Source organism: Pteropus medius, unplaced genomic scaffold (assembly GCF_902729225.1).
Source record: "Pteropus medius unplaced genomic scaffold, Ma_sr-lr_union100, whole genome shotgun sequence".
NCBI lineage: Eukaryota > Metazoa > Chordata > Mammalia > Chiroptera > Pteropodidae > Pteropus > Pteropus medius.
The window spans coordinates 15,285,100-15,301,817 of record NW_024342471.1 but is presented as its reverse complement, the minus strand read 5'-3'; the positions used below and the strand labels follow the sequence as shown (position 1 = coordinate 15,301,817).

Sequence of the window (16,718 nt, the reverse complement as noted above, 5' to 3'; positions counted from 1 at the left end):
TCATCCATTCCTTCATCCATCAACCACACACATTCACTCAACCATTTCCACCTATCAAGCCACCCATCCAACCATGCTTCCATCCACTGAAACAGTATCCGCTCACACTCACCTACCCAATCACCCAACCACTTATCCATCATCCATCCATTCAAGCTCCTCCTTCACTCAACCATACTTCCATCCATCAATCCATGCACTGTTCCATTTACTTAACTATTCCCACCTACCCACCTACCAGCCCTGCATCCATCTACCCTCCCATCCATTCAGCACTCACCCTTTAATCCATATTCAGATGCCTTTATGTCTTCTCATTGTACTTCAGGAAAAGTTTTAATGTTGTCTTCAAACATTTATAGCACCTACTGCATGCATAGCACTATTTTAAATGGTTTACAAATATTGGCTAATTCAATCTCCTTAAGGACCTTATAAGATTCATACAATTTCTATTTTCATTTTATAGATGAGCCAAATGAGGCTCTGAGAGATAAAGGGACTTGTCCCGAATCACTCAGGTAGTAAGTGGCCCTTTATAATCTGATTCTTACCTTCCTATGCAGCCTCATTTTTTACCACTCTTGCCCCGGACCTGGATTTTTTTCTCTGTGCTAGTCATGCTGGCCTCGTATCATCTTTAATTAGTTCTCTTGCCAGAGGGCTTTTTTTTTCCTTCTGGTTCCTCTGCCTGGACTTCTCTTCCTTCTTCTTATTGCTCCCTTAATTCCTACTCCTCCTTCAGAGCTCAGGTCAAGTCTTACCCACTTTGAAAGCTGATGAGGCCCAGCCTCCTGTCACAGGCCATCTCTCACTCAGCGTGTTGGCTTCTCAGAATGTCTCACAGCGACTTTACGCTGCTTACGTGATTTGTTTTTAACCTACCAGTTATAGAGGGCACCATACGTGCCAGTCACCATTCTGAGGTCTTTACACATCTTAACTCCTTTAATCTTTACAAGTTTTTAATGAGGTAGGTACTGTTATTATTCCCTTTTTGCTTCGGGGACAGCGGTGATGTGGTAGGACAATGGTAAAGGCACTTGCTTGTCCCGGTGCCTATAGCAATCCTGCTGGTTGCTCTGAATGGCCTGGGCTAGAGGCTGTGGCACTGTGGTCCTTAGAATTATGCAAACCTAGGGCCAAATCTTGGCTCTACCATCTTTTAGCTCAGAGACCTGGCAAATCATTTTGCCTGCGTGAGCTTCAGTTTCCCCATCAGTGGAGTCACTGTTTCTTAGTTGTATGTTCTTGGCCAAATTGGTTTTCTTCTTCAACATCAACTGTGTCATCTATTATAGTAGGCTTGGTCTGAAGGTCAAGAAAGATAGTGCAGATCCAGTGATTCAGTCCGATTGTGGGGCAAGTTTTCTGGGACACTGTCTTTGAGATGGGAATTAGTGTGCAGGAAGTTTCTGCAGAGTGCTCTCAGTATCAACACTTGTGGGGAAGGAAAGGAAGCAGGACTGCGCTATGGCAGAGTGAGGTGGGCCATAGTGCAGTCTCCAGCAGTGCCTCAGCAGACCACAAGGGTGTGCTGCAGTGGAGATGAGCTTCGGGGTTGTCCAAGTTGAGGTGAGTGAGCCGGACCTTTACATCCTCTGCAGTGGATGCAGGCTACTCTCCGAAAAGGGGCATGACCTGGGGCTGGACGGTCCTCTTCAGCCAAGGGCAATCCCTAGACAAGGCTGACAGCCGGCAGCACTCTGAGCATGGTGGTGGGGGGTGGTGTAGAGATAAGTCTTTCAATCCTGAAGGGGAAACTGGGTGACATATCACAGTATCCGTTGTAGTACTGGACACCTAGTAAAGGCTCAATAAGCCTTACTTGTCCTGGTTGTCATTCAATGAATTCATTTTACAGATGTGGAACCTGAGACCCAGAGAAAGAATGTAATATGCCAAGACCACCTGGCAAGCAAGTGGGAGAACCAGGGCGTCAGCCCCTAGCTTTCTGATTCCAAAGCTTTAACCAGCACATCTTGCTATCTTTAAACTTTGTAAACTTTAAATTGTTGTGAATGTGCGTGCCGTGAGTATCGTTGAGATGATGATGGTATGGGTAATTTTTTTAAGACTTCTTGGTCAGGGGCAAAGCCAGGCCTAGGTCCAGGTGATCTTGTTTTTTAATTGTCCAAACCTGGACACTTGTATGAGTTAAAGGGGGCACGTTTAAAAAAACAAAACTCATAGGTTCGAATAATTTGAGATTGATAGAAAAATTGCAAAGATAGTTCAGAGGGTTCCCATATATTCCCTGCCCAGTTTCTCCTAATGTTAACTTCTTACATGGCAATAATATGTTTGTCAAATATATTTGTTTGAATTTTACTAGTTCTTCCACTGGAGTCCTTTTTCTGTCCCAGGATCCCCTCCAAGATCCCATATTGCATGTACTTGTCAAGTCTTCCTAGTGTCCTCTGCTCATGACAGTCCTGCCTTATTCATGACCTTGACAGTTTTGAGGCGTACTGGTCATGTATTTTGTAGAATGTCCCTCAGTTCGGGTTATCTGCTATTTTACTCATAATTAGACTGAGGTTATAGGTTTTGAGGAAGAAAACCACACGGGTAAAGTGCTCTTCTCATTGCGTCATACCAGGAGCACATGATCAGCATGACTTGTCACCAGTGACGCTAACCTTGATCACTTGGTTAAGGTGGTGTCTGCCAGGTTTCTCTGCTGTAAAGTTACCATTTTCTCCTTTTCATACTTTGTTTTTTTTTTGGAATCCAGATGTTAATTTCAGCCTATGCCCAAGATGGAGAAGGGTCTGGAATTAAGCTCCACCTTTGGGGCGGGGAGTGTTGACATATTTGGAATTCTTCTGGAAGGAGATTTGTCCTTTCTTTCAAAGGGAACATTTAAAATTATTTTGCCAAGTGTATATAGTTACAACGGGCCACCCTGGGACATGGCAGAGCTTAGAGTAGGTAAGAGCTTAGGCTCTTGAGTCAGAAAATTATGAATTAGAATTCTGGTTCATCTACTGAAGAGCTGTGTGACCTCGCCCAAGTGGCTTCACCACTCTGAATCTTGGATCCTCTTTCTTCTTTGGGTTGTTCTGAGGAGTAGATGAGCTAATGCCTATAAAATGCCTGGCACAGAGTGGCCAGCAGTAAAAGCGGTCATTATCATCTTCTAACATGTTTGATTTTAAAGTCGAGGAAATGGAAGCTTGGGAATAAGGAGGGATTTCCCCAAGCTCTCCCCTGCTGGGGGCAAAATGCTGCCCTTCTCTGCCCCTTTGCTTTCTCTGCCCTCCTTGTCCTTCCTGCTGAGCCCTGTGCCCTTGAATGTGAATGTGAGCTCCTGAGAAGGCTGTTAGGCCCAAGCTGGGAACCGAGGCTCCGGAGTAAGAAGGTGGTACCCTGTTGGCTCCACATTGTGCTACCGGGAGGGGAGCACAGGGGACATTTGGATCCCTCGTGTGTCTGAGGAATACTTCCTGTGAGCCCACAGGGCTGGTGCCGTGTGGGAGGTGGCTGCCTGGCTGGGTTTTAAGCTCAGACTGAATTTCCAATTAAGGGAATCTTTGGGTTAGGAGGAAACACAGGGTTGTCTCCCTCCCGAGGACTTTGGTGAGTAATTGGGCCACAGAGGATCAGGACAGAAGGAAGGGAGGAAGCCAAGATGTCTTGTCCCTCTAAAGTGGGCTAAGGATTGAAAAAGATTCTGGACCGTGCTGTCCAATATGGTAGCCGCGAGCTGTATGTGGCCGTTGAGCTCTTGAAATGTGGTCGATCTGAATTGAGATGTGCTGTAAGTGTGAAACACACTGGCTTTTGAAGACTTAGTAAGAAAAGAATCAAAAGTAACCTATGAATAATTTTCATATTGATTACATGTCGAAATGATTATATTTTAGATACACTGGGTTAGATTATTATAATTCATTGCACTTTTTTCTTTGTACTTTTCTGAATGTGGTCACTGGGAAATTAAAAAATTAAATGTGTGACTGACGTTATACTTTTATTGGATGAGGTTGCTGTAGACCCGTTCAGGGCCCTACGAGATAGTCCATCTCCTTCACTGACCAGATGGGGAAATCAAGGTCCAGAAAAGGACAAAGAGATACCCACAGTCACTAAGTGGTTGATGGGGAAGTAGCCTCATGTCTTCAGATTTCGTGGCTAAGAACTCTTTTGGTAACGCCTTTTAAGGTCATGGATACTGGGCCATGGAAGGAAGCTGGGATGTTTGGGGAGGTATCTAAACTTTTCTGGTTGTCATGCCAACGCCCTGATGAATGGCTCTCATCTGGAAGGAGCACAGTGAGTGGTTAAGAGTGGGGCTTTGGCTCTGCCTCTCGCTTACCATATCTTGTCTTCTCTCCAGACTTCGATTCGCTAGTCTCTGAAAAGAGAATGATGATACCTACCTCGAAATGTTTTCACAAAAGTTAAATCAGAGACTGTATATGAAGCCCTCTGCACGGGGCTGGAAGCAGGAAACACTCAAAAAATGTGAATTGTTACTGTCATTGTCTAGTATTCTTCTTGCTCATCCCGGCAGCAGAGGCGGAGCTGGCCTGCAGGAGTTCTCGGCTGCCCCAGGGAGTGAGGTTCAGAACATCTTAGGTTTTATACCAAGGTGGCATCAATGGGGCCCTGAAGGCAGGGTCCCCTCAACTGGTCTGTCTTCTGCTCCTCCATCCCCACCCCCATCTCCTTCCCAGGAAATTCCCTAATTGAATACAGGGGTTAGAGCTGGCTTTCTGAGTTACTGGGAGGTGAATTTCTCAGTAACTGTGATACAGTAGCCATAAGAGCTTGGGCTGTGGCATTGGACAGACCCAGGTTTAAATCTGAGTTCAGCTTCTTATAAGCTATGTGACCTTAGGCGAGTTGCCCCACCTCTCTGGGCCTCACTTTCCTCTTTATTCCTCAAATAGGAATTACATTAATTTCTCCTTCAATGTGTTGTTGCAGAGAATAAAAGAAATAGTCCATGTAAAGGGCCTGTGCTTTGAAAGCATGCAGGGAGGTATAAGCTGTTGTTATTAATCATATGTCATTCTGAACCGATCTGAGAGTCTCCCCTGAGAATGAAATCGCCCCGAGAGAAGGCCCTGTCTTCTCTACCATCCCCACACCTCTGTTTTGCAAACTTGCATTTCTGTAGGCCACAACCCCAATTTTTGCTACATCCCTGTACCATCTCTACTTACCCTTTTAATCTCTAGCTTTAAATCAATTTACTTAAAAATACTTATGTACATTTATTGAAAAAAGAAAGACATTGGAGTCACTGTTGAAAATGGGAGACCAATATCTCAGGAAGTTCAGAAAACAACAATGTTATTAAAGTCTGAGGTCAAACTACTAATTCCGAAGGCACATGAGCCCGAAGCCTGATCTTTTTTTGATAAAAAGAGACATTGGCAAGAGATTGACAGGTGTGAAAGACTCCTCAGCACCTGAGCAAGGTTTGCTCCTGACTAGCAAGAAGGGCGGAACGGTGCCATTTCAAGATGTGACCTGCACTGCCAGCATTTCCAGCAGCACCAGGATATGCAGACCACCCAGGGGGAAGAGGGCCTGGCCCTGGACTGGGTCTGAGGGCGTGTCTTGCTAATTGCCCGTGTCCTGTTTATTTGATTTTATTTAGTGAACATTCATATAGTCCTTATTTCTGGGCTCCAGGCAAGATTCTAAGTACCTTACATATTTAACTTATTTAATCCTCAAAACAACTCTGAGGAAGGTACTATTATTCCCATTTTACAGATGGGGAAACTGAGGCACAGACAGGTTAAGTATCTCAAACAAGGTCATTCAGCTGAGTAATGGCAGAGTTCGGAGTTGAGACTCCAGAGCCAGGAGACCTGGTTCTAGAATGCTCTTAACCGTGATCTGACCTTTGGCTGTTCCCCCCACCACCCACCGCCCAAACTTTGGTTAGCACTCACTCTGTGCCAGGCTTGTGCTGGAGCACTGGACACCCTGTGGATCGGCGTGGTCAGCATCCTGGGGGACTCCCGGCTTAGTGGTGAAGGCAGACAGGGGTCAACGTCATCAGTGGTGGGTTAAGGGAAGGCAGGAGCAGAGTCACTGACTGCCCCAGGAGTGGTTTGGCAAAGCTCCCTGCAGGTGGCGGGTGACACTGATTGGGAGTTTGCCAATTGGAGAAGAGAGAGAGAAAGGTCATTCCAGGTAGAGGCACGGAGGTAGGAACGTGTGTGGTGTATTTTGGGAGCGGTGAGTCATTGCGAATGCTGGGATGGTTGGGGTAAGAGATTAGAGATGAGGCTGGGCCAGGTTAGGACGGGCTTTGAACTCCAGGTTAAAGAGCTTCAGATATACTAGTCTCAGTGCTCAGCTGAATTCACTCATCTAATTCTAACTACGGCACATAGAGACTTTTAAAACATATCCCAGGTCACACAGCTAGCAATTGCTAGAACCGAGATTCTGGCCCCAGAGTTTATGTTCTCAGCCACTACACTGAGTGCTCTGCCACTCAGATTCAGTCAGCTCCTCCCTTTCTCTCTGTGTTGCTTTTCTTTCTTTTCTTTTTCTTTCTTTTATATTGTTCAGTACAATATCCTGGTTAAACTTTAGGGAAATTCACAATCATCAAAAACTAATAAAATCTTTCCTATCTCCACCTTTAGACGCACCTCTAAAGAAACCATTGCTAATAATGCGCTTAGAGCATTCTTCCATTTAGCTATTGTGGGGTTTTTCCCCCCACAACCAGACTACCTACATAATGTTGTGTAGCTTGCTTTTTTTGACTTGCCGTGTTTGGAGATCTTTTTCTTTTATGCATGTAGATCTGCCTTATTCTTTTGCGTAATATTTCATAGTTCGGATGTGTCATGATTTATTTAACCAGATCTCTCTTGATGGAGATTGAAACTATTTCATGTTTTCATGACTACAAATGAGGCTTCGGTGAATATCTTGCTCATATTCTTGCTCATGGAGCTGGTTAAAGGGATGGCTCAGCCAGGCACCTTGTCCTATCAGACACCATCAAGCATCACTGGAACACATTGGAAATATAATGCCGATTAACCCAGGTCTTTACAAGGGACTGAGTTCTGACCTTCACTGTCACAATGTAAGTTTAGTGGTCTCTCTCCTGACAAGGTCAACACTACCATTGAGTGGGTTAATACAAACAAGCAAAACTCCAAACTACCCTTTTGTAATGCTCTCCTCAGCATATGTTCAATAGGTATTTAAAATAATAACTATTGTAAAAGATGCAAGTTTAAGACAGCTGAGGGACCCCCACATCTCTGCCTGTCTCGGCTTCCACAGATCTACTTTTTGAGTTAAATTTCTAGAAGTAGAATTGCTGAGTCAAAAACAATCTGCATTTTAATTATTATCAGAACCTCAGTTAACCTCCCAAAGGAGGCACCTAATTTATAACCTACCTGCCCCCAACATACACACACGCACACACACACAATCCTGTAAAAGAGGGCAGTTTTTATCACACCTTTGCCAACACTGTGTATTATCAGTCTTTGGCATCTTTGACAGATTGTTTGAGGACAATGAGGTGTTCCATTAACCCAGTGATGACCTTTGACTGCCCACGCCCATGGGGGCAAAAGTTTACTCTTATTCTCCGTGTTCCCGGCTCTCCACCTGAGATTCTTGGGCATGGGGTTCCGCTAAGGGGGATTAAACTCCCCAGGGACAGCCTTGAAACATTGGAAGAGTCCCCAATCCCAGACTCCTGCCCTCCATTACATCCCTCCTGTGAGAATTACCAGATGGACAAAATCCTTTTGCTCCCAGAGACTGAAGACCTGGGCGAGTGGAATGTCCCAGTTGTCAGAGCCAGACTCTTGTGACATACACGAGGTAGCTGTGACTCCGCTGTGAGCTGAGAGGTCTGGGGAGAGAGAGAGCTTGGCAGCAGGGAGATGTTCAAATATAAAGGCAACGTGTTTGGGGGAGCCAGGCCTCCCGAGCTTGGAGAGTGGAGAACCAGAGAAAAGATTCCACGAGCTCCCATCGGTCCCCGGAAGAAGCCGGTCAGAGCTGGAAGGCACCTTCAGGAGGATGCAGCCCAACGTGCTCATTTCACAGATGGAGAAAGTGAGGCCTAGAAAGGACCAGCAACTCAAGGGCACAGCAGAGAGAAGAGCGTGGCCACAGGGCTCTTATGCAACCTGGGTTGGCGTCTGGGTCACATTTACTAAATCAACTAGGAAGGGGATAGAGTTCTGGGAGGTAGAACGTTTTCTCTCCCCGACCCCCAACCTTATTAACTGTGCTACAGTCCAGCTCCAAAGCCTCTCCAGCTGGATTTTTTAGCCTAAATATCAGAGTCAGAACAGACAGGCTAATAGCCTGCACCTTTGTGAGAAAAATACCCGTTGTCCCCAATGCCAGGATTTCCCCACATCCCAGTGAAAGGTCCAACCATGTGAAGCCAATGCGTGGCCCCAAGCAGTGCCAAGGACTCAGGGGTTAATGCCAGAAGGGCCCAGACAGAGGTGTTGGAATATCGGTAATAACGAGAATGATGGTGACTGCCGTCAGTAAGGGCTCAAGGGCTCAGACTCAGAGCCAAGATGCCTGGGTTCCGGTCCTGGACACTTGGTGGCTTCAGGGGCAAATGACTTCCTCCTAAACTTTTTATATCTCCATTTCTTCATCTCTAAGATGGGGATCATGAGAAAACCCACCTCCTGGGGCATATGAGTGGGTTAAGTGCTTAGGACAGGGCCTGGTCCAGCCCAGTGCCCTGCTCTCTCTACCGAGTGCCAGACCTGTGCTAATTCCCTTTATTGCATCATCTCACTTAATCCTCGTGAGGGAGGTGCCATTTATTATATTAACCCATTTTACAGATGAGGACACTATCCCAAAGTCCCCAAATAACTGACACAGTGAGGCTTCAAATTCTCTGATCTCAGCTTCACCCCCACCCCACCCCCACTTTACCAGTGTTGGTGAGGACTAAGTGAGATGATGTGTGTAGAGAACTTTTTGTGTGGTCTTGGAGCTCAGTAGGTGCTCGGGAAGGAGAGTCCTTGGCCAGTTTTATCATTATTCTTCTTACCCCGAGACTCCAGCGAGCGGAACATGGAGAGCCCAGCAGGCTCCTCCTCTGAGCTTCATCCTCCCCGCTGTGTGCAGGCCGTTTCTCTCCCCTGAGCTTCCAAAGCCCAGTCCAACTTCCACTTGACTTCCTCAGTCCATACCAGTGGGGCCCTGCCATTGGGAGAAGAGTTAAAAATAAAGCCCAGCCTTCAAATCCTTCAAGTAAACACCCAGCTCTCTAAAAATAGCACTTTTGCTACAAGTATTGGGAGCCAGGCCAGGACTGAGGGATGAAACTTGGCGAGGCTGGTTGGCACAGCCAGGCAGGCCCAGGCCAAGCCTCCACGTCACCCCACCTTCCCACTGAGCCTCTGGTCCTGAGGGGGAACCAAGTGCCCTTTATTTGTTTCTAGTCTCGTCTCTCTGCCTCTACTGCCACCAGCCCAGTGCCGGCCCCCAGCCTCTCTCACCGTATCACTGTCAGGGCCCCCGCCCAGCTCTTCACTCCTCTTTCTGTCCTTTACTCTTATCCACACGACAGCTGAAGTGAGCTTTGAAAAATGTAAGCCTGACCATGCCACTCTGGTAAGCAGAACTTTCATGTGGTCTTTAGTTTGGATTCCCCTGAAAGCAGAGCCTGAGACAAGGATTTGGGTGCAGGAAGTTGATTTGGAAGGCGATGCCCGGAAGAAGTAGCCAAGAGGAAGTGAGTGGGTAGAGTGAGATAGGGAAGAAGGAAAAGCCAATATAAATGTGTGTTTTCAAGGCATCTCTGCAAGTCGCAGGGCTGAGACCTACAGAACACTCCCCAGATTGTGTACCTGGAGGATGGGGGGAGGGTGGGCAAAGCATTATCCAGTCCCCCATTTGTTGAAGATTTTCCTGGGAGCATAAATTCCCCCATACTTCTGGGTGTGCTTGCACTTGGGGTGTGGGTGAAGGGGCCTCCTGCAGCATCAGAGCAGGCTCTGAGCAGAAAGTGGAAAGCTTTCTGGGATACTGGTGGTGCCAGGGGAACAACCCTCCATAGCTGTTCCACAGAAATTAGGGGTAGATTGAGCTGTGATGCGGGCATCAAGTGTATCTGCCTTTAGGAAAAATTTCAGGTTCCTTACTTTGGCCCATAAGACCTCTCCTGTCTGGCTCCAGCTTACCACACCAGCCTCATCTCACACCGCTCACCTTCAGCTGCAGTTCCTCCAAAGGGCCATTCTTTTTCCTACCCATGATCCTTTGCACGTGCCGTTCCATTTGCCCAAAATGCTTTTCCCTTACTCTTTATCTTGCTAACACCATCTCATTCATCAGGCCTCACCCAGCTCAAATGTTTCTTCCTCAGGGAAGCTCTGAACTCCCTTCTAGCCTGGGTTTCCTGTTTTTGTGTCCCTGGCATCTGGTGTCTGGTGTGCCCCTGCCTCAACTGCCCCGCCCCCCGCCATTGTCTTTATTCATTCTATTTTCTCTGCTAGGATGTGCACCCTTTGAAATTAGAGACCCTGTCTGCTGTGTTCATTGCCAGGCGACTGGCAGCTAGCACAATGCATAACACATATGTGAGGCCAAGGTCAGGGAGCATTGCTGACTGACTGATGTTAGGTCTCTGACATCTCATAATGGGAGGCTTCGTTTGACTCCTTTAAGCCTTCAAACACATTCAACAAATATTTGTTGAGCACCTACTATGTGTTCTAGACTCTTGGGGAAGAACACCTACAGATTCTGGCCTTCATGGAGTTTGCATTCTAGTTGGGAAGACAGACAGCACAGCAGACATGATAGATAAATTACAGAGCATGTGGTAGGAAGCAAGTTGCCTGTTTAAATCAATGGTCAGGGTAGACCTTGTTGAGAAAGTGACACGAAGGAGCTGAAAGAGTTAGCCACAGGGACCTCTGAGGGGAGAACAGCCCAGCAGAGAGCAGAGCAAGGAGAAAGTTCCAGGGTGACGACATGTCTGGCATGCGCTAGGGACAGTGAGGAGACCAGCATGGCTGATGTAGAGTGAGAGAGGAGGACAACAGAAGAAGACAGAGAGAGTGTGGGATGGGGCAGGGATGGATCACTATGCCAACATGGGACCCTCTAGACACATGGGGCAATTTAAATGTAAAATGATTGAAATTAAATGAATTAAAAGTTCCATTCTTCAGTCGCAGGAGCCACGTGTCAAGTGCCTGACAGCCACCGTATTGGATGGCACAGATATAGACCATTTCCCTCATTGCTCAAAATCCTAGTGGACGTGCCTTAGTAGGGCCCTGCAGGTCATTCATTGTAGGACAACAGTCTCGCCCACACATAACTGGGCACAGATCCTGGGGTCCTTTCCTCACCTCCTAAAGTGGGTATGATTAAAGCATGCAAGGCCATTTGGTCCAGCCCCAGACAATGTCAGAATGCCTTTGCCAGCACCCTTGCCAAGCAGTCCTTCAGTACTGCTTCTATATCTCCAGGCATGAGAAACTCACTACCTCTTGGGACAGTCCAGGCCGACTTTGGACAGCTTTGACTTTTGGATTTGCTAAAACCAGAAGAATGTTCTGCTTCTCTGTAGCTTCTAAGCATTGGTCCCAGTTCTGCCCTCAGGGACCGGATCTGTTAGAACTGTGCTTCCCTACAGGTAACAAAATCCACCCATAATTAACCACTGGGCTTACTTACCTTCTCATAAGATCAGAGAGGCAGTGCAAGGCGGTCACAGCAGCTCCATGATGCCCTGAGGGACCCTCCACCTGTCTTTCCCTCCTGCTCTCTTTAGAGTGTGGCTTCTGTTCTTTTATCCAAAGATGGCCCCTGTCCCCGTAACTTCACCTCTGCATTGCAGGGCAGAGGTCGAAATGCAACAGCGTCTCTTCATGGGGAAGTAGAGCCCACCCAGGGGTTTCGATTTCATTCTTCAGGATGAGTTATGTGGCCTTCTCTAGATGCAAGGAGTCTGGGAGGTGAACATTTTTAGCCAGACACCGATCTTTTCTAAACAAGATTAGGGTACTCTTAGTGGAGAAGAAGGAGAGAATGGATATTTGGTGAGCAGCTAGCCATGTCTGCCCCTGACATCCCTGGAGGTATTTGGAGATTGTCATCTTAACAGCCCCAAGAGTTTTTTTCTGATCTAAACGGCTCCAGTCCCTTCCCTCACCTCCATTCTCAAGTCTTCTCACTTTCTCCATTTTCCAGATGGAGAAACAGAGGCACAGACATCATGTAGTGATCAAGAGCACAGATTTTGGAGTCAGACAACACTGATTCCTTGGGCAAGTCATTTCTCCAAGCCTCGGTTTCCCCAGCTGTGGAATGTGGTGAAATTAGTATAGTATTTACTGCTGCGGGTCTTGTAAGGGCAAAATGAGATAACCCACATAAAGTACTAACCACAATCCCTGGCACCCAGCAATCACTCAATAGGGGCAGTTGTCATTTTTATTATTATAACTATTGCTCGTACTTCAGTGATTCCTTCTGGTGTTGTTGCATGAAGAACCAGAGCTCAGACTGAGCCAGGTCTGCTGGGATTGCAGTGGTGTTTCCATTATCCCAGCAGTCACACCAAGGAGAGCGTCTCTCTTTATGTGGAGAGGGGCCACGGATGGAGGGAGGGGCTGCAGTGGGGATCCATCTCCGAAGCTACCTTTACCAAACCACATCCCTTGCAGGGGCTATCACATTACTGTTGAAGCGCTGTTCTCATCAGCCTGGCTCATGCGACCCTATCTGGGAAGGGGGTATTACCTCAAGGTCACGGCAGCCCACTGCCAAAACTACAACCCGACAGGAATTGCTATAGCTTTGCCAGGAGCCCTGGCTGAGGGTGGGGGCCCCTGAGCTCTGACCCACCAGGTAGAGCATCGGAAATGCACAGAGCAGATCTTGAGAAGGGAATTTGTCACAGGCTAAGCTGGGCAGTCGCCCTGGGCTCCAGGGCTGCACAGTTCTTCCCTGACCACCCCAACTGGGGAGGTTACAGAGACAAGCATCGGGTGGCAGAAAAGCCACCCTGGAGCCTGAATGACTTCTTCCTTTATTTTTTTAAATAGATTACACGTTCATCTGGTTAAAAATCCCGGTTATAAAAATGTAAAGTCCGTCTCCTTGTCCTGTCCTCCTCTTGCCACTTTCCACCCCATAGGCTACTGTCGTTAGCAGTTGCTTCCCTTCTAGAGTTATCTTATGCATATATTAAGGCGGAACTTATGAAATTGCTAATATACAACCTATAAAATAGCAATTTTGTACAGTTCCACCTGACATAAGCAAATGCATATTTAGATTTCTATTTTCCTCTTTCTTACACTAAAGGTAGCATATTATACACATTACTCTGAACTTTGCTTTTTTCTCCGTGCTGTGATCTTACCATATCTTTTCAAATAAAGAACTTCATTTTGTTTTAATACCTGCGTAGTATTCCATTACCTACATAATTTATTTAATCGGGCCCCTACTGTTGAACACGATCGTTTGGGTAGTTTCTAGAATTTAGCTATGTCAGATAAAGCTGGACACTCATCATTTCACCCATGAATCAGTCTATTTCCAGGATGAATCCCCCGAAGTACAGTTTCTGATCAAAGGCTCTCTGTAGTGTTGTCCCATTTTATTGTCCCGTCTGCACTTTATGAGGGTGAGAGAGCCTCTGCCACTCACTGCTGAATGACCTTGGACGAGTTCTTGTCCTCTGTGGGTCTTTGTTTCCATGAGCACTGCGCTCTCTTTGCCTTGTCCTTGGGAAAAATAGCCATCCCAGATTTGCCTCCTTGTTTGGCCTTTCCCACGCCCCAGCCATGTGCTGCTATTGTTGCCGTGGCTTCTTTGGAGGATGACTTCAGCTCCGACTGAGGCCAAGGCAACCCAGTGAGGTCAGCATGGAAGAGCAGGCAGAGGGACCAGCATGGACAAAGGCACAGAGGTGTGACAGTGTGGGGTGAGGCAGAGTTCCCAAATGCCAGTCACTGAGGAACCTTCCTGAGCCATGCCACATCTGCGTACCATCTGGGTTGTTATTTCGTTACTATTTAAAAAAAGGATTTCAACTTTCTTAAACCTACATTTATTTTTATAAAAGAACTTTAGTTCATTACTATAAATAGAAATTAGTGTTAGATAAAGAGAAGTTAGCCACAAAAAAATAAATACAGGAAAAAAACAGTGTGCACGCACACACACAAACACATATACACACACACACACGAGAAAAATACAATGATGCAAACATCATTAAACCATCCCTCAGTACAGTTGCTCACTAAAAGCTCAAATCAAAGCTACTCGCTGCTCTGCTCTCTGTTAAAAAATGAAACGTAATGCGTTAAAGACATAGAAGCACAAAATGAGACTTTCTCACTGGGGAAATCAGGATGGTTGAATTTAAATTTAAAGGATCGATGATACTCGATGAATGTCCCAGTACTACCTATCATTTTTGATCCTACCAGTGGTAACCATTCCGTACTTTAGAGACCCTGGCCTGAGAGGCAGACTTCTCCTCTCTGTCCTCCCAGAGCCTCAGAGAAAGGGAAAGCCAATCTTCAGAAGGACTTGTGCTCCAGGAACTAGACTCTGTGGAGTTCTAGGCGAGAGGCATCTAAGTTTAGACAGGCCTTGCACACCCTAAATGCTCAGTAGGCACTCACTAAATGCTCGCCAGTGACTGACTCTGTGGGTCTGAGGTACTCTCATGAAGGAAGGACAGGCATTCGGACTAACAGATGCTTTCAGAATTGTGTCCAAAGAGAGCAAATGTCCCTCCTCTCACTGTCCTCACGTGGCAAACGTGAGGCTTGCCGGTGGAGCACTGGAATGGGAGCATCCCAGAGCACATAGGAGGGCCAGAGAACCACCTTTGCCATCTTTCCCTCGTCTTCTTCTATTCCTTCATTGTTTGTAGGAAACAAACACACAGATGTAGAAAAGTCAAGCACAAGTTTATTTCTCGCTCATGCAAAGTCCAAAATGGGGGTCTCATCAGTGGGCAGCTCTCCTTCAAGCAACGACTCAGAGACACAGCCTCCTTCTATCTTTGCTCTGCCGTCTTCAACACCGGGCTTCCGAGGTCATCATGCTCTTCTGCATCAAGGCAGGAAGGAGGGAAAACACAAAAGGGAAAGATGCAAGTGGAAGGTGGTTATGCGCCAGGCCAGGAAGTAGGGCGCGTCGTGTCCTCTCACTTGCCATTGGCCAGAATCCAGTCACGTGACCACGCCTTCCTGCAAAGGAGGCTGGGAAATAATCTAGGCGTGTGCCGGGGAAGAAGAGGAAACCAGAGGAAGGTTTGGGGGACAGCTAACTGGTCTCTGCCATGCTTACAGAATATGGGTTCTAAGTCCTTCATCATCTGCCTCCATCCTGTCTCTTCATTCACTCGTGCCATTGTGAGGCTGAACTTTTCTCAGTTTCTTAAACATCCATGTATGTGTGTGTGTGTTGCATGTGTGTGCACACATGCACATGCGTGTGTGTGTTCACACCTTTTTGTGCCTCGGCTCCTTCAGGTCTCTCTATTTAGGACAGCCTTTCCTCTCTTCTCTGACCAGCTCACATGGATGTGAAAAATAAGACCATGGCTTCAGAATACATGATAAGACTTTGGCATTTTCACAGCGAGAGGAGAGGACACTTGTCCACAGCCTGGAGGCGGGGCAGTCTTCGCTCCTAGCACCCAGTTTGATTTCTCCATCTCTACTGAATTTCAAGCTATAGCTCAGAGGTCTCATCTGCAGGGAAGCGTGCCATCTCCTTTTTCTTCCGGACTCCCTATTCCAGAAGCCTGCACATTCCAAACTGGATCATTTTCCTATAGATCTTCTCTACTAGCTTTTATGGCTAGAATTCTGGTTTCCAGGTTCTTTATTTCTCTGTTGCATTGTCGTATGCCTATATTAAGGAGGCACCTAGGAAATGCTTAGAGAAGGCAGGCAAGAAGAAGGATGGAAGGAGGTGGGGTTGGAGAGCCTGGCCAAGGAGTCGGTTCCTGCCCTGTGACTTGTTGGCAGTATGATCTCAGGCAAATCCCTTCACCTGTCCAGGCCTGTTTCCTCATCTATAAAAGAGTCTCCTTTATTTTCCTCTGCTCCAGCCAAGCCAGGCCTATCGCTGCATAATAATTATGATCATAATAATAGTAATGGCTACTGTTTATTTATTCGACACATTTCTATTAAGCATTTACTATGGCCCAGATCCCGTTCTAGGTGCTGGGGATTCATCATTGAACAAATCAGACAAATATCCCTCCCGCGTGGACTTTATGTTCTACCTTTGCAGCATGCCATGAACTAAACTGAATATCACAGGCGCCATCTCATTTGCTCCCCGGGCAACCCTGAAGGGCGAAGGTATCACTAACTCCAGCTTACTGCTGCAGGAAGTAAGGCAAAGTAAGGTCATGTGAGTTGCCAGAGGTTAGCTGGTGCATAAGAGGTGAAGATGGGACTTAGACCCCAGCATCTAGTCCCAGGGTCTGGTTCTTAGCCATCATGACATGCCTTTCCCTGCCCACAGACCCCCTTCTGCCCACCTCTCTGCCTTTGTTCAAGCTGTTCCCAGTGCTCTTCCTCACAGTGCTCTCTCCCTATTTGATCTGCTCCTATGAACACATCCCTCAGACCCACCGACCCCTCCCTGATGCTGTCTTTTCTGTATCTCCAGCCCTGTCTTCAAATCTTTCCCCATTATCCAACCGACAATGATTGGTCACCAAGAAT

General features: G+C 46.9%; 1 protein-coding gene across 1 annotated transcript in view; it reads left to right on the top strand.

Moving 5' to 3' along the window:
- LOC120603382 (junctophilin-2-like) overlaps positions 1–5,565 on the top strand; it is a 28,051-nt gene extending 22,486 nt beyond the window's left edge. The window contains exon 3 of the mRNA XM_039863721.1: positions 5,449–5,565. Coding sequence (XP_039719655.1) covers positions 5,449–5,565 — 117 coding nt within the window. The remainder of the gene's footprint in view (positions 1–5,448) is intronic.
- The last annotated feature ends 11,153 nt before the right edge of the window (positions 5,566–16,718 follow it).